We start from the raw sequence: 19231 nt of genomic DNA, 5'->3' as shown, positions 1-19231 counted from the left end.
TGCACCCTTGGATGTTTTAATTAGCTGGTTCTTGGCACCATCTGTTATGGCTCTGCAGCTAGATATGTGAATGTCATGCACCATTTACATACATCTGTACTGATAAGTTACACTATGTACTGTAGTCTAGCCCTACATTTTATAACACTGTTCAGTATTTCCCATAATCTTTTAATATTATCCATCTAATTGCCTCTTATAGTATTTCTTTTTACTATATCTTAGTATATTGATTAACTTATTTTAATATCTTTTATCTTATCTTTCTAATTTCAGCATCTTCATTTCTCTTTTTTTAAGAAATCTCTGTATAGTGCATTCTTCTTTCTCCATGCATGTTGCAGACCTTTTGTTATCCATGGACAGTATATAATTTATGTTTCCTACCATATTGCTTTATTGGACAGTTTTATACAATAACAATTATTATACAATAATGTAAATATTCTAAGGAATTCATCATACGCACCATTAACGTCTTGTTTCTGATATATTTCACCCTGTTTCATTAAAGCTTTTTTAAATGCATTTATTCTTTCTTCTGTTCTTACTCGTCTGTACTCTTTTTATCTGTCCACTTTATGAATCTTGTAATTCCTATCGTGGACTGTAAAAATTGGAAGATGATCACCGTCTTATTTTCAATGTCATTTGTTAAAATGTTTCCTATCAGAGTTGCATAATGTGATGTGATCCTGGTAGGTCTAGTAATTTTGGGGAATAGGTTCATATAGGACATCGTGTTAATAAATTCCTCTGTGATTTTGTTTATTTGGGTTTAGCAAATCAATATTGAGATCTCCACAAATGAAAAGTTTATTGTGAGCTATTTCGGTAGATGTTTCTTCTATCAAGTCTTTAAAGGTCTCAATACTACTACCTGGAGCTCTGTATATACAGCTAATGATTACATTTTTTCTTTTTTCTTTAAAAATTTCAACTGTTATACAATCCACCACATTAAATTTCAAGGATTTTCCCACATACAAGGCCTCTTCTCCCCCACCTTTGTTTCACAGAGTTATAAATGTGACTTCATAACCTTCCAGTTCAAAGTCTTTTCCGTTTTCCATGTTAATCCAAGTTTCCGATCAGGCAATGACACTGAATGCATGGGCAAACTGGTTAAGATATTCTTTGATATGATTAAAATTAGCATATAGACTTCTACAGTTAATGTGGATAATTGTTAATTTATTCTCAGTTTTAATCCTCGGATTATACTCTTCATTTGTATAGTAGCAGCAGTTGTTATTGATAGACGAGAAGAGGATGTTGTCTGGATTTATTTAATATTCCAAGTCCTGTGTATTTTGATCCACATAGTTAAATGTTTTCAGTTCCAGTTGACTGATGCAGCTGCTTTTTACAGATGCAGCTGAGCTGTTCCTTTCAGTGTGTCACACACTGTGTTTGTTACCTTAAGGTTTGAGGTTGTTTGTTACCTTGTTTATAGTCCAGATCATGTTGCTCACTGATATTTTTCTGCATCAGCAGAATCCTTCTCTTCATTCAGTAGAGAAACACTGGGATATGAGTTATATTATAAACTACAACCTGAGATTCATGGGTGGTGCTGTTATTTGGTGTTTGCTGTCGCTGCAGTAGAGTATTATTTCCTGTTTCTGTTCCAGCACACAGTGGTTTTTATGTGTAGCTTGTCGGTATAGCCACTTTAATTAAAAACGTATATATAACCTCTTATTTTATAACCTAATGTATATGTGCTTCATCAAAAGCACACTCTGTTGATTCGCTCTCTAATTATATTTACAGTATTCCGTCACTGTGTCTTTAGGGATTCGCTAGCTTAGCTTATAGCTGACTTGCTACCAGCATGGATTCTTCACCTGTCCCTCCTGAACTTTCCTGCTCATTGTGTCAGATGTTTAATTAATCCTCAGCCTTCTTTAGCAATAATGTTACTGGTAATAAATGTAGCCTATTGGCAGCTTTGGAGGCTAGGATCACTAAATTGGAGACCCGGCTTTGCATTCATAAATACTCGTAGCTTGCCAGCCCACTGTAACCGGTGCAGTTTTTCCCCACTCTGCAACACACCCACCAGGGATCAAACTCTGGTTACTAGTGATTCTGTTCTGAGACATGAAGCTAAAGACACCAGAAACTATCGTCTAATGCACATTTCTAATTTAATTATATGAATTAGACATGTGCAATTACCCTCCTTTGGCAGGAGCAGAGGGGAAAAATTATTCTCAGAATTAACATGAAAATCCTTGAAGTGAATAGTGCCTGTGGAAATAGTCATATGCAAAGTAATCATACAGTGTACCTTTTGATTCTTTAAACATTAAATTTTCTCTCAGCAAGACTGCAATAGCAACTGTTAGTGATGTTCAGTAATAGTTTTCAAGTATCAGTTAGACAGTCATGTTACTATAATGCGCAAAACCAGAGTTATGAATGATTAAGGCAAGACCATTAGAACAAGATCTGACCTAAAATTTATTGTCATCACGATATCAGCCTGTGCGATGGGCCCATCGCAAAAGATGGTGTAAACTGCGATAATTGGGTACCTTAAAATGTTTACACACGCGCTTTAAAGAATTTACCAATCAAAGAAACCCCTTTACACGTTTGACCAGTCGAATAGAGCCCTTCACGGCATTAACCAATCAAATGGATTAGAGGCCCGCCTCCTACGTAGGTGGTGAGCGAACAACGCTGCAGCAACGAGTCAGAGTTGTAACGGCTGAGAGCGAGACGCATGACGAGAATGCTACTATGAACTTGTGGCTAAAAAAAAAAAAAATAGTACCTCGCTTGTTTGGAGGTACTTTGGATTTGATAAAGACGACGTTCTCCAAACACAGGTACTCTGCAAAACTTGCCGAACACTCGTGGCAACCACCAGAGGAAACACGACTAATCTCCACCATCATCTTCAATACAACCACAGAGAACTGTTTGAAGAGTTCCAGAAAGATAGGGCTAGCCAAACAAAGGTTGCTAATGTTAAGACAAAGAGCGCAGCAGTCCAATAGCTGTCTCTGTATCAGAGTTTTTCAAGTGGAACTGCTTATGAGAAAACGTCGAAGCGGTACAAGGAAATAACAGAGGCCATTACACATTTTTTGGCTAAAGACATGATGCCTGTAAATACGGTTAGCAGAGAGGGCTTCACCAGTTTGATACATAAAGTGGACCGTGTCACGGTCCGCTGTGACAGACCGTGCGGTGGTGTGTATGGTGAACCCAGGTGCGAACACAGGTGAGCAGACGGGAGTGAACTTTAAACAAAAGCGAGCCTTTTATTGTGGCTGATGACAAGGTATACAAATACAGCAGGGATAGCGTGGCTAAACAGAAACCTAAACTGGGAATAACTAAGGTAAAGCTATGACTAAGAATGCAATAGACCGGGCATGGAAACATAGAGGGTGGAAACACAGACGACGCGACACAGACTACATGAAACACAGAGACTAAATACACAAGAGGGATGATCAGGGGAAGTGGCCACACATGGGAACACAGCTGACACAGATAAACATAACAAGACATGGCAGGAGTAAACAACACTGACGGGAGACTGTCAAAGTAAAACAGGAAGTACACAGAGGTGCAAACAGGAGGAGAGAGAGAGCACGGGCATAGTGGGCTGGGGAAACATGGAAATGAAACACGAGGGGAGATGAGGGCTCACAGATACATAGAGGGGCACACAGGGGATAAGAGTCACAAGGGGAAGTCAAATAAGGAACAACATAACAGGACAACTCAGGAAACATGACCTAAATAAGGAACGAAATACAAAAATACAAGGAACTGAGAATACTGGGCCCACATGGCCCAGGACCATGACAGACCGGAGATCCCCTCACGAAACTACTTTTCCCATGTCGCCATTCTACAAATGTACGAAACATGGCGCAAGACCGTCATGTTTGAACTGAGCCAAGCTGAAAACTACGCAAGCACTACAGACCTATGGTCAAGTCGTACAACGGAACCATATATGAGTTTCACAGTGCACTTCCTCACCGAAGACTTTGAACTGAAAGTCTTCAGTCTAGAGACTGTATTTTCACACTAGTGAAAATATAGCCCATGTATTACGTGAGGTGCTAGCCAACTGGTATCTTAAAGAAGACCGACAAGTGTGTTATGTTTATTTAAAACTAACTATAGAGACTGGGAAGGATGTCTTTCAGAATTCAAGCCTCAGAAATTTTTTTTATTTTATTTTATTTTTTTAATGGGGGCAATGTTTCAATGTTAAAGTGCACTCTGTTCAATGACATGACGCCACAGGGGAAGTGAAACTAAACACACTGAACATGGACCACAAGACTGTCAAAATAAAATAGGAAATAGGCAGACTAAGACACATGGACTTGACATGGTGATAGGGAACTAGAGATGAGACATGGACATAACTAAACAACAAATACAGAGAACATGATGGCTAGGAAGAACACACATGACAGAATGACACAAGAGGAAATGTAAAGAAGAGGAGGAGATGAGACACAGAAGGAAAGAAAGGGAGCGAGAGCAAGATGGACACAAAAGGAGACAAAGACATCACTGAGACACACAAAGGGCGAGGGAGACTCTAACACAGGGGACCTGACAGACTCACACACTAAAGACATGATACCATAACCAACATAGTGGGGGAGACAGACTTGGGAGGAACCTAAACAGACAAGAACTAAATAGGGAAACAGAGAACTCAAACAGAACTAACTGAGGCTTAAACTATAAAAATTAGAATATAATAATACAAAAGGCATAAAACTCAAAATGCTGGGTCAAGAGACCCAGAGCCATGGCATATGTGAATGTAGAAGCAAGAAATTACAGGCCATTCATGTCTTTATGGCTGTGTCCAAATTCAGGGGCTGCATCCTTCAAAGGATTGGACTACAGACCATAGGCCTATAGACTGGCCTACATTGGAAGGTCTAGCCTACGACATGCGGTTTCTGTTGCCTAGCAATCACACCATGAGCAGCTACGGCTATGATTTGACAGCATGTTTGACAGAAATACAGAAAATTTGTATTTAATGTTATTTAACTTTTATCAGAGAAAAATGCGTTGTTTCATTTGGGTGCAATGTATTTGTGAAAACACCACAGCCATGAGTCCCTTTAGCCAACAATGATGCTAAGTTTTGCTAGCTAGTTTGCTACTGTAGCTCATGAGACTAATCTCATTTCATTTTGATGGCACAAACGTAGCAGGATTTACATAGTTGATATTTTACTATATATGCTTTCCACCAACACGGTGGCACGGTGGTTAGCACTGTTGCCTCACAGCAAGAAGGTCCTGAGTTCAATTCCACCATCAGGCCGGGGTCTTTCTGTGTGGAGTTTGCATGTTCTCCCCGTGTTTGCGTGGGTTCTCTCCGGGTACTCCGGCTTCCTCCCACCGTCCAAAGACATGCAGCTTGTGGGGTTAGGTTAATTGGATAATCCAAATTGCCACTAGGTGTGAATGTGAGTGTGAATGATTGTCTGTCCCTGTGTGTTAGCCCTGCGACAGACTGGCGACCTGTCCAGGGTGTACCCCGCCTTTCGCCCTATGACAGCTGGGATAGGCTCCAGCGCCCCGCTGGAGCCTATCCCAGCTGTGGTCTGCTCCGCGACCCTGAAAAGGATAAGCGGAAGCGAATGGATGGATGGATGTTTCAGATAAAATGGAAAAATTTTACTGATGCAGTAAATATTCCTTTATTGAATGAGAAAACTGTGCAGTATAATTTACTTAACATGTTGAAGATATCAGAGGACTAAACGGGCTGATGTTAGGTTAAGTGAGTCTAACAGGAAAGAAATGATACAGAAACATGACATCCTTATAAAATACTTTACACACGTTATGAATATATAACTTTTCTTAGTTCTTCAAACCTTTTATTTAAATAAGCTGCATTATTAAAGTTGTCCATGGTTCCATTTATTTTTCTGCCTTTACCCGTTAGGTCGTGTCCTGCAGAACATCAGTGAGTGGTTCCCTGTATGCAGCTGTTTTGTAGTATATGTTGGAGATACCTCTGCAAATACAGGAAACAAATATCTAGAAATTGTTTTAAATGTTTTCACCAGTCCCTCAATTATAGAGAACAGCTGTTTATTCCCCCAGTTATCAAGTCAGTGTCTTTCAACCTCACACACTACCTCAGGCTCCTTCCACACCAGAGGCGATGTCTATATCCTAATAAGTCAGCCTCAGTAGCCGGGGATTTGACTGCCAGGGCCCGTACCCTGGATCACCATAATATGCCACAAGAAACATAATACACCTGATCCCTAGGGTGCCTCCTCTGGGTGGTGGGCCTTCAGGCGGGACTCCCAGTCTACATGTAGTGTATTAGTGGCTGGTCACCTTGAAGTGGACTATACTCTACCACTGGGACTTCAGCGATCCCTCCCACTGTTCAAGCTGACGGGCCCCTTTCTCTATGTTCTCTATGGCATAGACTGCCGGCTTCTGTGACCTTCCTAATCTTTAAGGTTCATTCATTGAAAGCTAGAGGTGGAAACCACCAGCAAGACCCCAGCATAGAACAAGTGACAACAGATTGGTTCAGATGAAGTCAGAAACATCATAAAAGGAGGAGCTGTGGGTCAGGTGGGTTTCAAAGTATTTTGTAGATGTGCAGCTACTGGGAGGAGCATAAAGGCACCTAAATGGCACTTCTTGTATGAGATTTGACAATGTGATGTTTAGAAGGATATCAGCCGATCATATGCTGATTCAAGCTGGCATTGAGGTCAGCTGATTTGATGGGATTGCATTGACCGTCGAAGGCTGCGATGACTGGAAGTGAGGACCTGGTAAATTGGATGGTGGAGTCTGTAGCGCTGCTTCTGTAGCCTAGCAACCATGATAGTAGCCGTGTAGGACAGCATGTATGAAGAAAATATTTATTTAATTTTATTCGTTTTACTTTTTCCTGGTAAAAATTGAGATGTTATCAGTCTGGGATGTATGAGAGGCTGAAAAAATACTGTGGCCACCTTTAGCAAACAGTAATGTTCACTTAAGCTAGTCAACGAGTTTGCTTGCTGTGTCTTTTGAATTTAAGAGATTTTCATATACTGGTTTTGTTTTCTGTGTACTGGATTTGTTCTCTGTATTCATTAGTCTTACGTTTTGTATTTTCTAGTGCATCTGAGCTTCCTTGTCCTAGTTTCTGGTTCTTGCTTTGTTACGTTTGTTCACTCCCATGCCTGTCTTTTCTCTCTGTGTTCCGTCTTCATGGCTGTCTGTGCTTGTAGTCCTGTCCCTGTGTTTTCTCCCTTCATGTTCCTATGTTCATCTCCTATCTCCTTTGTCTTCCTTGTCTGTCATGTCTCTATGTCTGTTTCTCCCCAGTACAAGTGTCAAGCGTTTTATTTTGATAGGCTCCTGTGTTATGTGTATTATGTTTGATTTTGCTTCCACTGTCTCCTCAGTCAGACTGTGTTCAGCTGTGTCACCGAAGTGTTTCTAAGCAACCCTAATCTCCTGTGTATATCTTATCTGTGTCTCCCTGTGTTCTCTTTAATGTCGTCATTGTTTCCTCTCTAGCAATGTTTTCTTTTCAAGGCTTCGAAACAATCTAACATCCATCTCCACAGTGATATCTTCTGGCCAATTTGGCTATCACCACATCTTGATAATGCTCTTCTGTGAAACAATGATCCAGAAGAGCCATGCACAGTTCCAAACAAAGCTAGTTATTATACCGGACTGTCAGTAATTGTAATCAGCAGATGTTTTGAAGAAATCCTCTCACAAACAAGGAAAGAAAAATAATGAGACTGTAAAAGACAGTAGTGATCAGTGAGTGTGCTTCAACAAAATTCTACATCTGGTAATATTTGTGTTGGTCACAATCAATCAATTTCTAAAGTAAAATATATGCAAAGAAAAGATTGCAGGGTTTACTATAATAACCACACTGATTTGCAGCTGGGGTTTTTCTGGCTGTTTTTGCTCGCAGCCTTGAAACTCTGGAGGTGTTTGGATGGCTTTTAAATTTTTTGGGCATTCATGTCATGAAAATACTAAAAGCTGGCATAGTATTAGGTTTGATTTTAAATTGACTGAAAAACATATATTTAAATAGATTCTTATATAACACTTTTCTACTCCCCCAGAGCACTCAAAGCGCTTTATACAGCATGCCACACGTGGCTATTCACACAAGCACTTTGTTCTATGCTTTTCACTGCTTCCTAGTTAACATTCACACTCTGGTGGCTGCATCAGAGAGCAACTTGGGGTTAGTATCTTGCCCAAGGATACTTGGCATGCAGACTAGGGGAGCCAGGAATTGAACCACTAACCTTCCAATCAGTAGATGACCTGACGTGCACATCTTTAAATCATCCTCTGCTGAGGAGCCTCTGAACTATGGCAAAACTTTCCTGAATTTTTATCTTGTAACACTGGCATGGCGTTTTACTGTGGTGATGTGGTCATAGTGAACCTGCATAACTCCTGTTGTTGTTTAGATATTCACAAGAGGAGTGTCAGTGGGAATAAAAATAGGAAAGGAAAAATACATCTGTCATTAAAATTGTTAAGAAATAGATTGCCTGTGATTAATGAATGTGTTTTCATGGTATTAATGTATTCTTTATGGCAACCCAGTATGCGAGTAATGGATTGAATTGAGGATTAAGTCACGAAATGCTGCAAATTACATTCTCTGTTGAAAGTAAAAAAAAAATTTTTTAAAAACAGACGATGTCAGAACTGAAAACTCCTGCTTGTTTTATTTTCTCCTTGAAAGCAGAGGTGGTGTTTTATTGAGATATTTAAATGATTTTACAGCACAGTGACCTGCTCTCTCTCTGCTGATAGGAGTGATTGGAGCTCACCCACCAGTCTCTGTTTCTTGCTTTTTCTCCATTAATAATTCAAATAAGATATTTATATATTATTTATATATCTATATTATGTTTATTTGATTATACTTTGGATTCCAGTGTTTAAGTGATTGCATAGTGTAGTCCAGGGGTTCTTAACCTTTTTTACCTCTGGGCCCAACTTTTCCGCTACAAAAAAAACCCAGGGCCCATTCAGATATTAACAATGTATTGAAAAGATTAAAGTTTCTTTTTGTTTGATTTATATTTAATAACTAAATCAAATCTGAACCTGCAGATACAACAAAATGCCAAAAAGGTTAACTATTCATGGAACAAATCAAACTGCAAGTAGAAATTGAAAGGCTCAAGTCAGGCTTAATAACACAAAAATGATTAATAATTCAATTTTACTACAGCAAAAGAGACAAGAAAAAAGGGAAAAATTGGATAAATAATGTGGTGATAAAATAAATATACTCAAAATATTTTCTAAATAATAAATGAATAAGCTTATAAAATTTAAATAAACTACAAATGAAAATATAGCCTTATAATCTGTGAGTGAATATGAAAGTTGCTTCAGCAGTAAACTTTTTTTCATTGGCAGAACCAGAAGTTAGTCTTTATATTTGAGACAAATGAACAACAACAGTCACAACATTTTTTTGGTAAACTGCAACTCCCCTTTTATGTTCACCTCTTAATGAGACACTTGAGCCTACCTCTGAGACACAAATCCAGGTCCAGTCTGGGTGGAATGGGGGAAAGGCTCATTCTCAGAGTCGGGCTATGGTCTTGGTTGAGGCCACGATGGAAAATCCTGATTCACACAGATATGTTGTTGTGAATGGGAGAAAGAGTTTCAGAGCTCTCAGTGCCAGACATGGGTACTCCTTTTGAGACAGCAATTCAGAAGAAGCCCAGGTCCAGTTTGCCCCAACTTTAAAGTGCTGTCGGTGGAAACTTCCAGAAGCTGGGACTGCAGATGTGAGGGCAATGCAACATCATTTTCAGCGGGATCCGCAGAAAATGGGTCCAAAATCCACATGTGTCCTTCTCTGGGATCCTCAGGGAAATATTCATCGAATATCTCTGTCAGTTGTGAAAGGTGCTGACAGACAGGGTCACAAAAGTGGAAACATGTCCTTCTCTTTTCCTGTTTCCTCTTGTAAAGCTTCAACTTTGTCTGCAACAAAAAACATGTTGCTGTTTCTCTCTTCAAGTGAGATGTTCAACTCGTTCAGCAGTGAAAAAAATGTGACAGAGATAAGCAAGTTTAGCTTAATGATGTGCAAGAGGAGATTTTTTTCCCCGTGAGAAAAGAAGAGACCTTATTCCTCAGTTCAAACAAACACTTCCTCTTGAAAGCCATCTCTCCTCACTGTGGTAGCAGCAGATGGACATGATCTGCTTCCATGTCCTCACAAAGCTTGGCAAAACATCTGGAGTTATTTTTAATGAAATCGATAGTTTTTAGACTTACATCCATCACCTCGTGGAACTCTGGTGACATCTTTTTTGCTGCAAGGCTTTCACTGTGGAGAAAACAGTGGGTCCATTTAGCTTCTGGTGCACTATCAAAGATCTGCCTAATGATGCCTGCCAGTCATTGAAGCTGCACCATCAATGCACACCCCAACACATTTCTGCCAGTCCAGGTCGTTCTCAGTGAAATAGTTGTCAATGCAGTGGAAACATTCCTGAGCCATGGCTCGTGCTGGTAGCTCTCCACAAAACCGCATGTCTTCATGCAAACTGCTGTCCCAGCGATAACGAACAAAAATCTGCAGCAATGCACCATTCGTGACATCAGTGGACTCGTCTAGTTGCAAAGAGAAAAATGGACTACTTTTTATTCTTTCCAGAAGCTGATGCCGTATCTAAGTCTATGTCTGTGATACGGTGGCTCATAGTGTCGTTTGAGAGTAGGAGGGTCAGTAGCTTCTTTGCAGCAGCCTCTCTGATCATGTCATGGCACATATGTACAGCGGCAGGCAAAATCAACTCCTCCGCTATAGTGAAAGAATTTTTACTCTGTGCCACAAGTCTGGATACGAGGTAGCTTTTAAAACACAATTAGAGTTACCAGTCAGTGACACAACACACCGTTTCTGCATTAGCAGCTCCTTTTAATATTTCTTGCGAGTGTGGGATGTTTGGTTTCGAGATGGCATTTTAATTTCAAAGGCTTCAGTGCTTCGTTGGATAGCATTAGTCCACACTCCACACATTGGGTCTGCCTCGTTTCCTCCATTCACAAACCCATACTTCAGGAAGTCAGAGTTATACTTGTACAAACATTTTGCCTTTTGGGAGGTGGGCTTGCCACTTTCATCTTCATTTTTGCATTTTAAGAGCTTCTCCATATCTTTTGCTAACTGCAAACGGGGTCTTCTTCTGCTTGCTTATTTAGGCTGATTAAACAACTCCCATCAAGCGATGGGAAGCTGTATTGTAACTGAGATTTTCATGGATAACAGTAGTCCCTGGTGTCTTCAATTAATAACTTATGATGTCCCACGGCCCGCAGGTACAAAACAAAATTTTTTTTGCTGCCCTCAAGCTGTGACTCGCTAACAAAGACTAACACTGAGCAGTGCTGATTTTCTAACACTGGAATATTTCTAACATTTTGAGTTATTTTCCAGCGTTACAAAATCAGCACTGCTCAGTGTTAGCCATTGTTAATCTTCAAAGCTGACTAGGTTACTTTTAAACATATAACACTGTCAAAAGTGTTAATTTAACACTCAACAGTGTTGTATTTAACACTCAGAGGAGTGGACCCATATAGACACTCTAGTGTTAATTTAACACTGGAGATTTTGCTGTGTACTGGTCTAAACTAACCTAATGTTATTGTAATAGTACTCACTTACTTCACATTCCTCTATCCTTGTGTAGTCTTCAGGCTGAGTTGCTCCCTGCCAAAGAGACCTCATTTCGGAGATGTATCTGTACTGGACCTGCTCCCTGGAGGGAATGCGCGCTTTCACTGCCACATGGGTTACCACTTGCGTGGGGAACCAGTGCTTACCTGCCTTAATGCCTCCTTGCCAGTTTGGAGTGATAAGGAACCTGTGTGCAGGGGTGAGTGTGTATAGAACGGTTTCTTTACAGTTTTTCTTAAAATTCTGTAGCAAAAAGGATACTTCATTTCACTTTTTGTGAAAGATACTCCACTAACAAATTCAAATTGAGTGTTCTGCTCTTCAGCTCTTTGTGGGGGAACAGTGAAGAATGCTACAGTGGGACGAGTGCTCTCCCCATCTCCCCACCATGGCCCTAATGCCACCTTGGATCGCTCCTGCTCCTGGTCCCTTGAAGCACCCAAAGACCAGAGGCTGCATCTCCACCTGGAGAGACTGGCCTTGGGACCAACTGACAGGTAAAAGCAACCATATTGTATGGATGAATATCTGAATAGGCATATCAGGTACAGCTCCAAAGGCCCTAAGGGTCAGATGCAAAATGACTAAAACCAGAAAAGACCGCACAGAGTTGCAGAAAGATCTCAAACTAAACAATTACCGCTGGTAATTATCAGTAATTACCACAAAAGATACAAAGAGACACACAGGGAATTACTTTAAAGAGATGTACAACAATAAAAATGATCAGATACCTGTTCTTGATATCAGCAGTACTGGCACTGTATTCAATTGGTACTAAATTTTGTATTATCACACACCACTAATCCATTCATTAACACCATCTCTGTGTCGCCTTAGGTTGGTGTTGTGGAGTGGGCTGGACGCTGGCTCTGTGGTGCTGTTTGATTCAGGTCGGGGGGGTCAGATACCCTTTGAAGGAGTGATCAGCGAAGGTCCAGCTGTAAGAATCCAATTCATCACGGATCAGCCCAACCACAACACAGGATTCAATATCCGCTATGAAGGTGCAGAAGCCACTGTAGATCTAGTTGGGCACAAAAATTAAACATGAACTACATTCTTGGAGAGCAGTTCAAACAATTATATTTGTAATTAATGCATAATTATGTAAGCAAACAGAAGACCACTGGTAAAAAGACCAGTGTTTATTTTTGCAGATGGACTGTTAATCAGATTTTTAATAGATTGCCAGGAAGCAAGCAGGTTCTTAATCATTATATTAGCCAGCATGTTAGTTGTTTTTGGCAGTCTCAAATAGCCAGAGGATGGAAAAAATACCCTTCAAAATGTTTGTCAGTATCAATGAAGAGAAGAAAACAACCAAAGAATAATCTCTATACAATTTATTATAAATGTGTGGTTTAACAGATAATAAATGCAAAAACTATACATCATTTGACATTTAGTTATTGTAAATTGGAGGCGATGTGTTAGGAAAAATCACATTCAAAAAAGCATAAACATTTTGATATTCATTTTACAGAGCTTTCTATTTTCTCTTTCAGCTTTTGAACGCGGCCACTGTTACGAGCCATATCTTCAGAATGGAAACTTCACCACCTCCGACCCTCTGTATGGAGTTGGAACAGTGGTTCAGTTTACTTGTGATCCAGGCCACTCCTTAGAGCAAGGTCCCCCTGTGATTGAATGCATCAGTGCCAGAGATCCGTACTGGAATGACACTGAGCCTCTGTGCAAAGGTAAAAATGAAGGCAGAAAGTGAAGAGAGGAGGCTTCATGACAGATTAGGATAAGACCATAAATGTTCTATTTTTGAGGGTTCTGTCAAAATACCTTTCACGTCAGATTCAACAGAATTCCTTAACTACATAACCTTATTTCGACCTGTTTTATCCACCTATTCATGAGTAGGTGTAAAAATAATAAATTTGTTATTCGGATATTATTACAATAACTAGAGGTGGTATTTTTTATCCATTTGACTTGTAACCCAGGCTAACACACTTTGTTTTCTGCCACATATGATTTCAATTCTTGAATCAAAATCTGCTTTGACCACTTACTGCACTGAACCTAATTACAAAAGAAAACATTAAAATAATGAGCTTAGTCTCGGAGCAGATCATGAAAAACTTATAAAATGTAATCTTTAGATTTTAAGCAATTTTAATTGTGTGTGTGTGTGTGTGTGTGTGTGTGTGTTCATTCCTGGACGTGAATTATATATGACTAAAAAATACATAGACAGAAAAGACAGTTGTTTAGTAATTCTAGTTCTCAAAACAGGAACTCTCACATTTTCTTCTGCCATATGTCCTCCACCTATCCTCTGCAGCACAGTGTGGAGGTGATTTGTCGGGTCCAGGAGGGTTAATTTTGTCTCCAAACTGGCCAGAATGGTATGGAGAAGGAGAGGACTGCAGCTGGAGGATACATGTTGGCGAGGACAAGCGGGTGTTGCTTGATGTACAACTGTGAGGAAAAACACCAACACACATACATACACACTCATGCACATTACAACTTCTGCTCTCTTCGTCTTGATACATGCTCAATCATCCAGGTAAGTAAATCCCCAAAAGTTGATTCTGTTCATCTGGACGTAGCGTTTTGTGCATACAGTACATGTGCATAATGACTGAAACCAGCCCACTGAAGGAACAATGGGCTGGGAGGTCAGTTCCTTAATCTTAATAATGCAAATGTACTGTTTATAAGGATGGGGAAAACTGCAGTCAGCTGAGACTGAAGAAGTCACTTGGATGAGTGACGAAATGTTACTCCCACAAAACGCTACGTCCAGATGAACAGAATCAACTTTTGGAGTTCTGCTCTCTTCCAAAGTTTGACGCAACCAAACCTAACTTTTGTCTTTAACTTTTTTGGAGGCAGAGAGGGTGGAGGTTATGTGTATGCATGGGGACATCCACGAATATCTGCTGCAAATTAAATACAGGGGAAATTTTCTCCAGGCCCAGGAATGTTAGGAGCATCTGTACAACAGAGGGGACAAACTCAGGCATCTTTCACCAGGAGATAAAGTACTTGTATTGCTCCCTTCTTCTATATCAAAGTTAATTACTTCTTGTGGAGAAGAAAAATTGGTTCTCAAGTCAAGTCAAGTGGCTTTATTGTCATTTTAAACATGTGCAGTGGTACAGTACACAGTGAAACAAGACAGCGTTCCTCCAAGACCATGGTGCTACATATAACAGACAATCAATACAGGACTACTCTGTACAGTTCTGTGCCGACTACTGAAAGGTAAATGAGGTGTCACAGGATGATGCCTAACCAATGCCCCAGGTCGATGAGCTCCTCGACCATGAACAGTGGAGTGAGCACTAGGTTTAACCAAGGGCTTCTGGCAGATACCCTTGTCTGCAGAGTTCAAAGAAAAAATGGCCTTCTCCACTCTGTACGGTTTTTACCACTTCTGTTTGGCTTGTTCCCAGCCACATTCCAGGGCAGGGCTCATGGCCAACACGAAGAAGTGTGTGGTTGGACAAAGGGAGGTACAGTATTTGAGGTTTTCTTTGGATGAAGGCAGGTGCATCCACAGATGGATGAAACAGCAGCTGTCGATTTCTGTCCCAAGACCATAAAAGGGGTGAGGGGGTCCTTGGGGCTGGCTGGTTACTACCTCCAGTTCATGCCAGGCTTGGCGGGCCTGACCAACCCTTGACTGATCTCACCTGAAAGGGTGCAGGTAAAGAAAGCTGTCTGTGGGGAACCCCTGCTCTACACTCCTAACTTCTCCCTACCTTTTATTCTGCAGACGGACACTTTGAACAGAGGGCCGGGGGCCATTTTGTCCCAGCAGGTAAAGGGGTGTCAACTGTCCAGCTGTATACATCAGTAGGAAATTGTCACAGTGGGAAGCCAGGTACGGTATGGTGAAGAGAGGTCACCTCTGCTGCTGAGCATAAATTTATCTGCGTCATCACCCCAGAAAAGGCAAGTTAACAGCACCTCAGATTAGAGCCCAGATAAATGCAACAGGGAGTTCCAGCAGCAGACAGATCTCTACATCAACTGTTCAGAGGAGACTGTGTAAAACAGCCTTTTTGGTCAAACAGCTGCTAAGAAACTACTACTAAGGAAAAGCAAAAAGCAGAAGAGATATATGTGCTCATAGAAACACAAAGAATGGACATTAGAAGAGTCTAATGAGTCCAGATTTGAGATCTTTGGTTCCACCCGTGATGTCTTTGTGCAGTGCAGAAAAGGTGAATGGATTGTCTCTATGTGCATGGTTCCCACTGTGAAGCATGGAGAAGGATTTATTCAAAATTGAAGGCACACTGAAACAGGATGTCTACCACAGCATCCTGCAGCAACATGCCATCCCATCTGGTTTGCATTTAGTTGGAACGTCATTTAATTTTAACAAGACAGTGACCCAAAATACACCTCCAGGCAGTGTAAGGGCTAACTGACCAAGAAGGACAGTGATTGCGTCAGATGGCCTGGCCTCCACAGTCACCTGACCTAAACCCAATCGAGATGGTTTAGGACGAGATGGACCACAGAGTGAAGGCAAAGGGGCCAGTAAGTGCTCAGCACTATTTCAAGACTGTTGACTTTTGAAAAATGATTTCAGGTGAATACCTCATGCGGGCCATCGAGAGAATGCCAAGAGTGTACAAAGCAGCAATCAAAGCAAAGGGTGGCTATTTTGAAGAATCTAAAATATAAAACAGGTTTTGAATTATCCATCCATCTTCATCCGCTTTATCCGGGGCCTGGTCGCGGGGGCAGCAGCCTAAGCAGAGAAGCCCAGACCTCCCTCTCCCCAGCCACCTCCTCCAGCTTATCCGGGGGAACACCAAGGCGTTCCCAGGCCAGCCGAGAGATATAATCTCTCCAGCGTGTCCTGGGTCTGCCCCGGGGCCTCCTCCCAGTGGGACATGCCTGGAACACCAACCCCAGGAGGCGCCCAGGAGGCATCCTTGTCAGATGCCCGAACCACCTCAGCTGGCTCCTTTCGATGTGGAGCAGCAGCTGCTCTACTCTGAGCCCTTAGCCTATCTCTAAGGGAGAGGCCAGCCACCCTTCGGAGGAAGCTCATTTCTGCCGCTTGTATCCGCGATCTCGTTCTTTCGGTCACTACCCACAGCTCGTGGCCATAGGTGAGGGTAGGGACGTAGATCGACCGGTAAATCGAGAGCTTCGCTTTGACACTCAGCTCTCTCTTCACCACGACGGACCAGTGCAGCGTTCGCATCACTGTGGCCGCAGCACCAATCTGTCTGTCGATCTCTGGCTCCCTTCTCCCATCACTCACTAACAAAACCCCGAGGTACTTGAACTCCTCCACTTGGGGCAGGAACTCATCCCCGACCCGGAGTGGGCACTCCACCCTTTTCCGGCTGAGAACCATGGCCTCAGATTTGGAGGTGCTGATCCTCATTCCCGCTGCTTCACACTCGGCTGCGAACTGTTCCAGTGCGAGCTGGAGGCCCTCACCCGATGAAGCCAACAGAACCACATCATCTGCAAAAATCAGAGATGAGATTCTGAGGCCACTGAAGTGAAAGCCCTTATGAACAGAATCGGTGGCAAAGGGCAGCCCTGGCGGAGCCCATCACCCACCGGGAACGAGTCCGACTTATTCCCGCAATGCGAACCAAGCTCTTGCAACGGTTGTATAGGGATCGAATGGCCTGTAGAAATGGGCCAGACACCCCATACTCCCGCAGCACCTCCCACAGGACACCCCGAGGGACACGGTCGAATGCCTTCTCCAAGTCCACAAAACACATGTAGACTGGTTGGGCAAACTCCCATGCACCCTCAAGTATCCTGGAGCTGGTCCAGTGTTCCGCGACCAGGACGAAAACCGCATTGTTCCTCCTGTATCCGAGGTTCGGCTAGCGGACGAACTCTTTTTTCCAGCACCCTGGCATAGACTTCCCAGGGAGGCGGAATTATTTCACAGTTTTTTGTTCACTACAAAGTTTCATATGTTCATTAAAGTTTCAATGCCTTCAGTAAGAATCTACAATGTAACTAGTCATGAAAATAAAGAAAAAACATTTTAAATCCAAAATCCTGCTTCGTAGTATAGACCCTCTGCCACACCGAATTCTGTCAACTTCAGGGAAGCAGAAAGCAAGCTTTAAACTTTCTGACTTTCTATTTTCTGCAAAAATAGGTCAAATATGGACAGTGGTAAGAACAGCTAGTCTTTTCTGCCAAATCCAGCCCCATGACATCTACCCAGAAAAGTAATCTGTTAACAGTCTAACTGTGCAGCAACTGTTAACTAAGTAATTTAGTAACAGCAAGTTAACTTTAACAAACATTAAATGCTGTCAGCTTCACTGAGAAACAAATTTAAACACACTGATTACAAGTTTTTTTTTTTAACTGTTTCAAAAGAGAACATGATCCTCCAAAATGGTAATAATCCTGCTCTCTGATGCTGTTAAGCCAGTGGTTTAGATTTGAAGTGAGCTACTGGGCATACTTGTACCCAAGTGGAAACTCTTCTTTTTGGCAGACCAATCACAGTTTAGTGTACTGCTTCCTCCTACTCGTGAATTAATGTAAATGTTTTCTTTGTTGTTACTTGATTGCTTTAAGTTAACTTCACTTAAAACAGAGAGTAAACTGTTATTTATACTGCCTATTCAACAAAGCATTTCTTTTTTTTTCATGAAGTCAGCAAAGTGAACCAAAACAAATTTGTTGTTTGTGTGCACAAGCTTGGCCAAATTAAGATTTTTCCTACAGCTAACAATAACTTGGGAAAAACAAGTAAAAAAGTATATATTGTACATGATTTTACAGTGTAAGGTGAAACTGTGTGCACATTGGAAGTGATTTGCAGCGATGTGTTAACCACAGGCCGCACAAAGTAGCATTCAGTGATTTCAAGCGACTACAGGCAAAATAACTGCTGGCAACATGAGGTGGGAGAGACCCAAGCTAACTTTTCTCAACTTCGAAGATTCCCTCTATGAGAGGGAAGAATAATGTTGATTGACATATGACCTAGTAGTAAATACACTAGTGAATCACCTAGGCAACTAAAGCCTGGATGCAAGTGAGCAGCCATCAACATCAAAGTGCTGTGCAGTGAGTGAACTGTTTCCAGGGTGGATGCAGCTTAAGATAATCAATGTTTAGTTTTCACTTCATGTTCTAACACACAGAAATGTGAGCGGTTTCAGTTTGGTCATGTAACTGTTGACAAAAAAACATCCACTCAAAAACCAGAAACTACTCCTTTTAATTTGTATATAAGTATTGATATTAACAATGAGTTGATACCTGCTCGAATAAAAGGAATATCTGTAACTCACCAACAGTCCAAAAGCACTATTGTGAAATTAATTTTAAAGTAAATAACTCACCTTAAGTAAGGCTTTACTATTGTTTTATTTAAATTAAGTTATTATACAATTTTCAATTATATAAAAAGGGAATGGACAAGTTTAATTAAACTCTCTGGCAGCTTTGTTCCAGCTACACTTGTTTTGGTATGCCATATAATATTTTCAGATATTTCAGTATTCAAAATCTTGC

General features: G+C 41.2%; 1 protein-coding gene across 5 annotated transcripts in view; it reads left to right on the top strand.

The window, feature by feature from the left end:
• Positions 1-19231, top strand: part of sez6l (seizure related 6 homolog (mouse)-like) — a 101689-nt gene that overhangs the window by 58969 nt on the left and 23489 nt on the right. For all 5 annotated transcript variants that reach the window (XM_026172826.1, XM_026172827.1, XM_026172825.1 and 2 more), the window contains exons 5-9: positions 11748-11933; positions 12060-12231; positions 12575-12741; positions 13243-13437; positions 14034-14172. In XM_026172826.1, the coding sequence (XP_026028611.1) occupies positions 11748-11933; positions 12060-12231; positions 12575-12741; positions 13243-13437; positions 14034-14172 (859 nt within the window). The remainder of the gene's footprint in view (positions 1-11747; positions 11934-12059; positions 12232-12574; positions 12742-13242; positions 13438-14033; positions 14173-19231) is intronic.

Source organism: Astatotilapia calliptera, chromosome 7, assembly GCF_900246225.1.
Source record: "Astatotilapia calliptera chromosome 7, fAstCal1.2, whole genome shotgun sequence".
Classification (NCBI taxonomy): Eukaryota; Metazoa; Chordata; class Actinopteri; order Cichliformes; family Cichlidae; genus Astatotilapia; species Astatotilapia calliptera.
The sequence above is the reverse complement of the archived record's forward strand: the minus strand, read 5'-3'. Positions and strand labels throughout refer to the sequence as shown.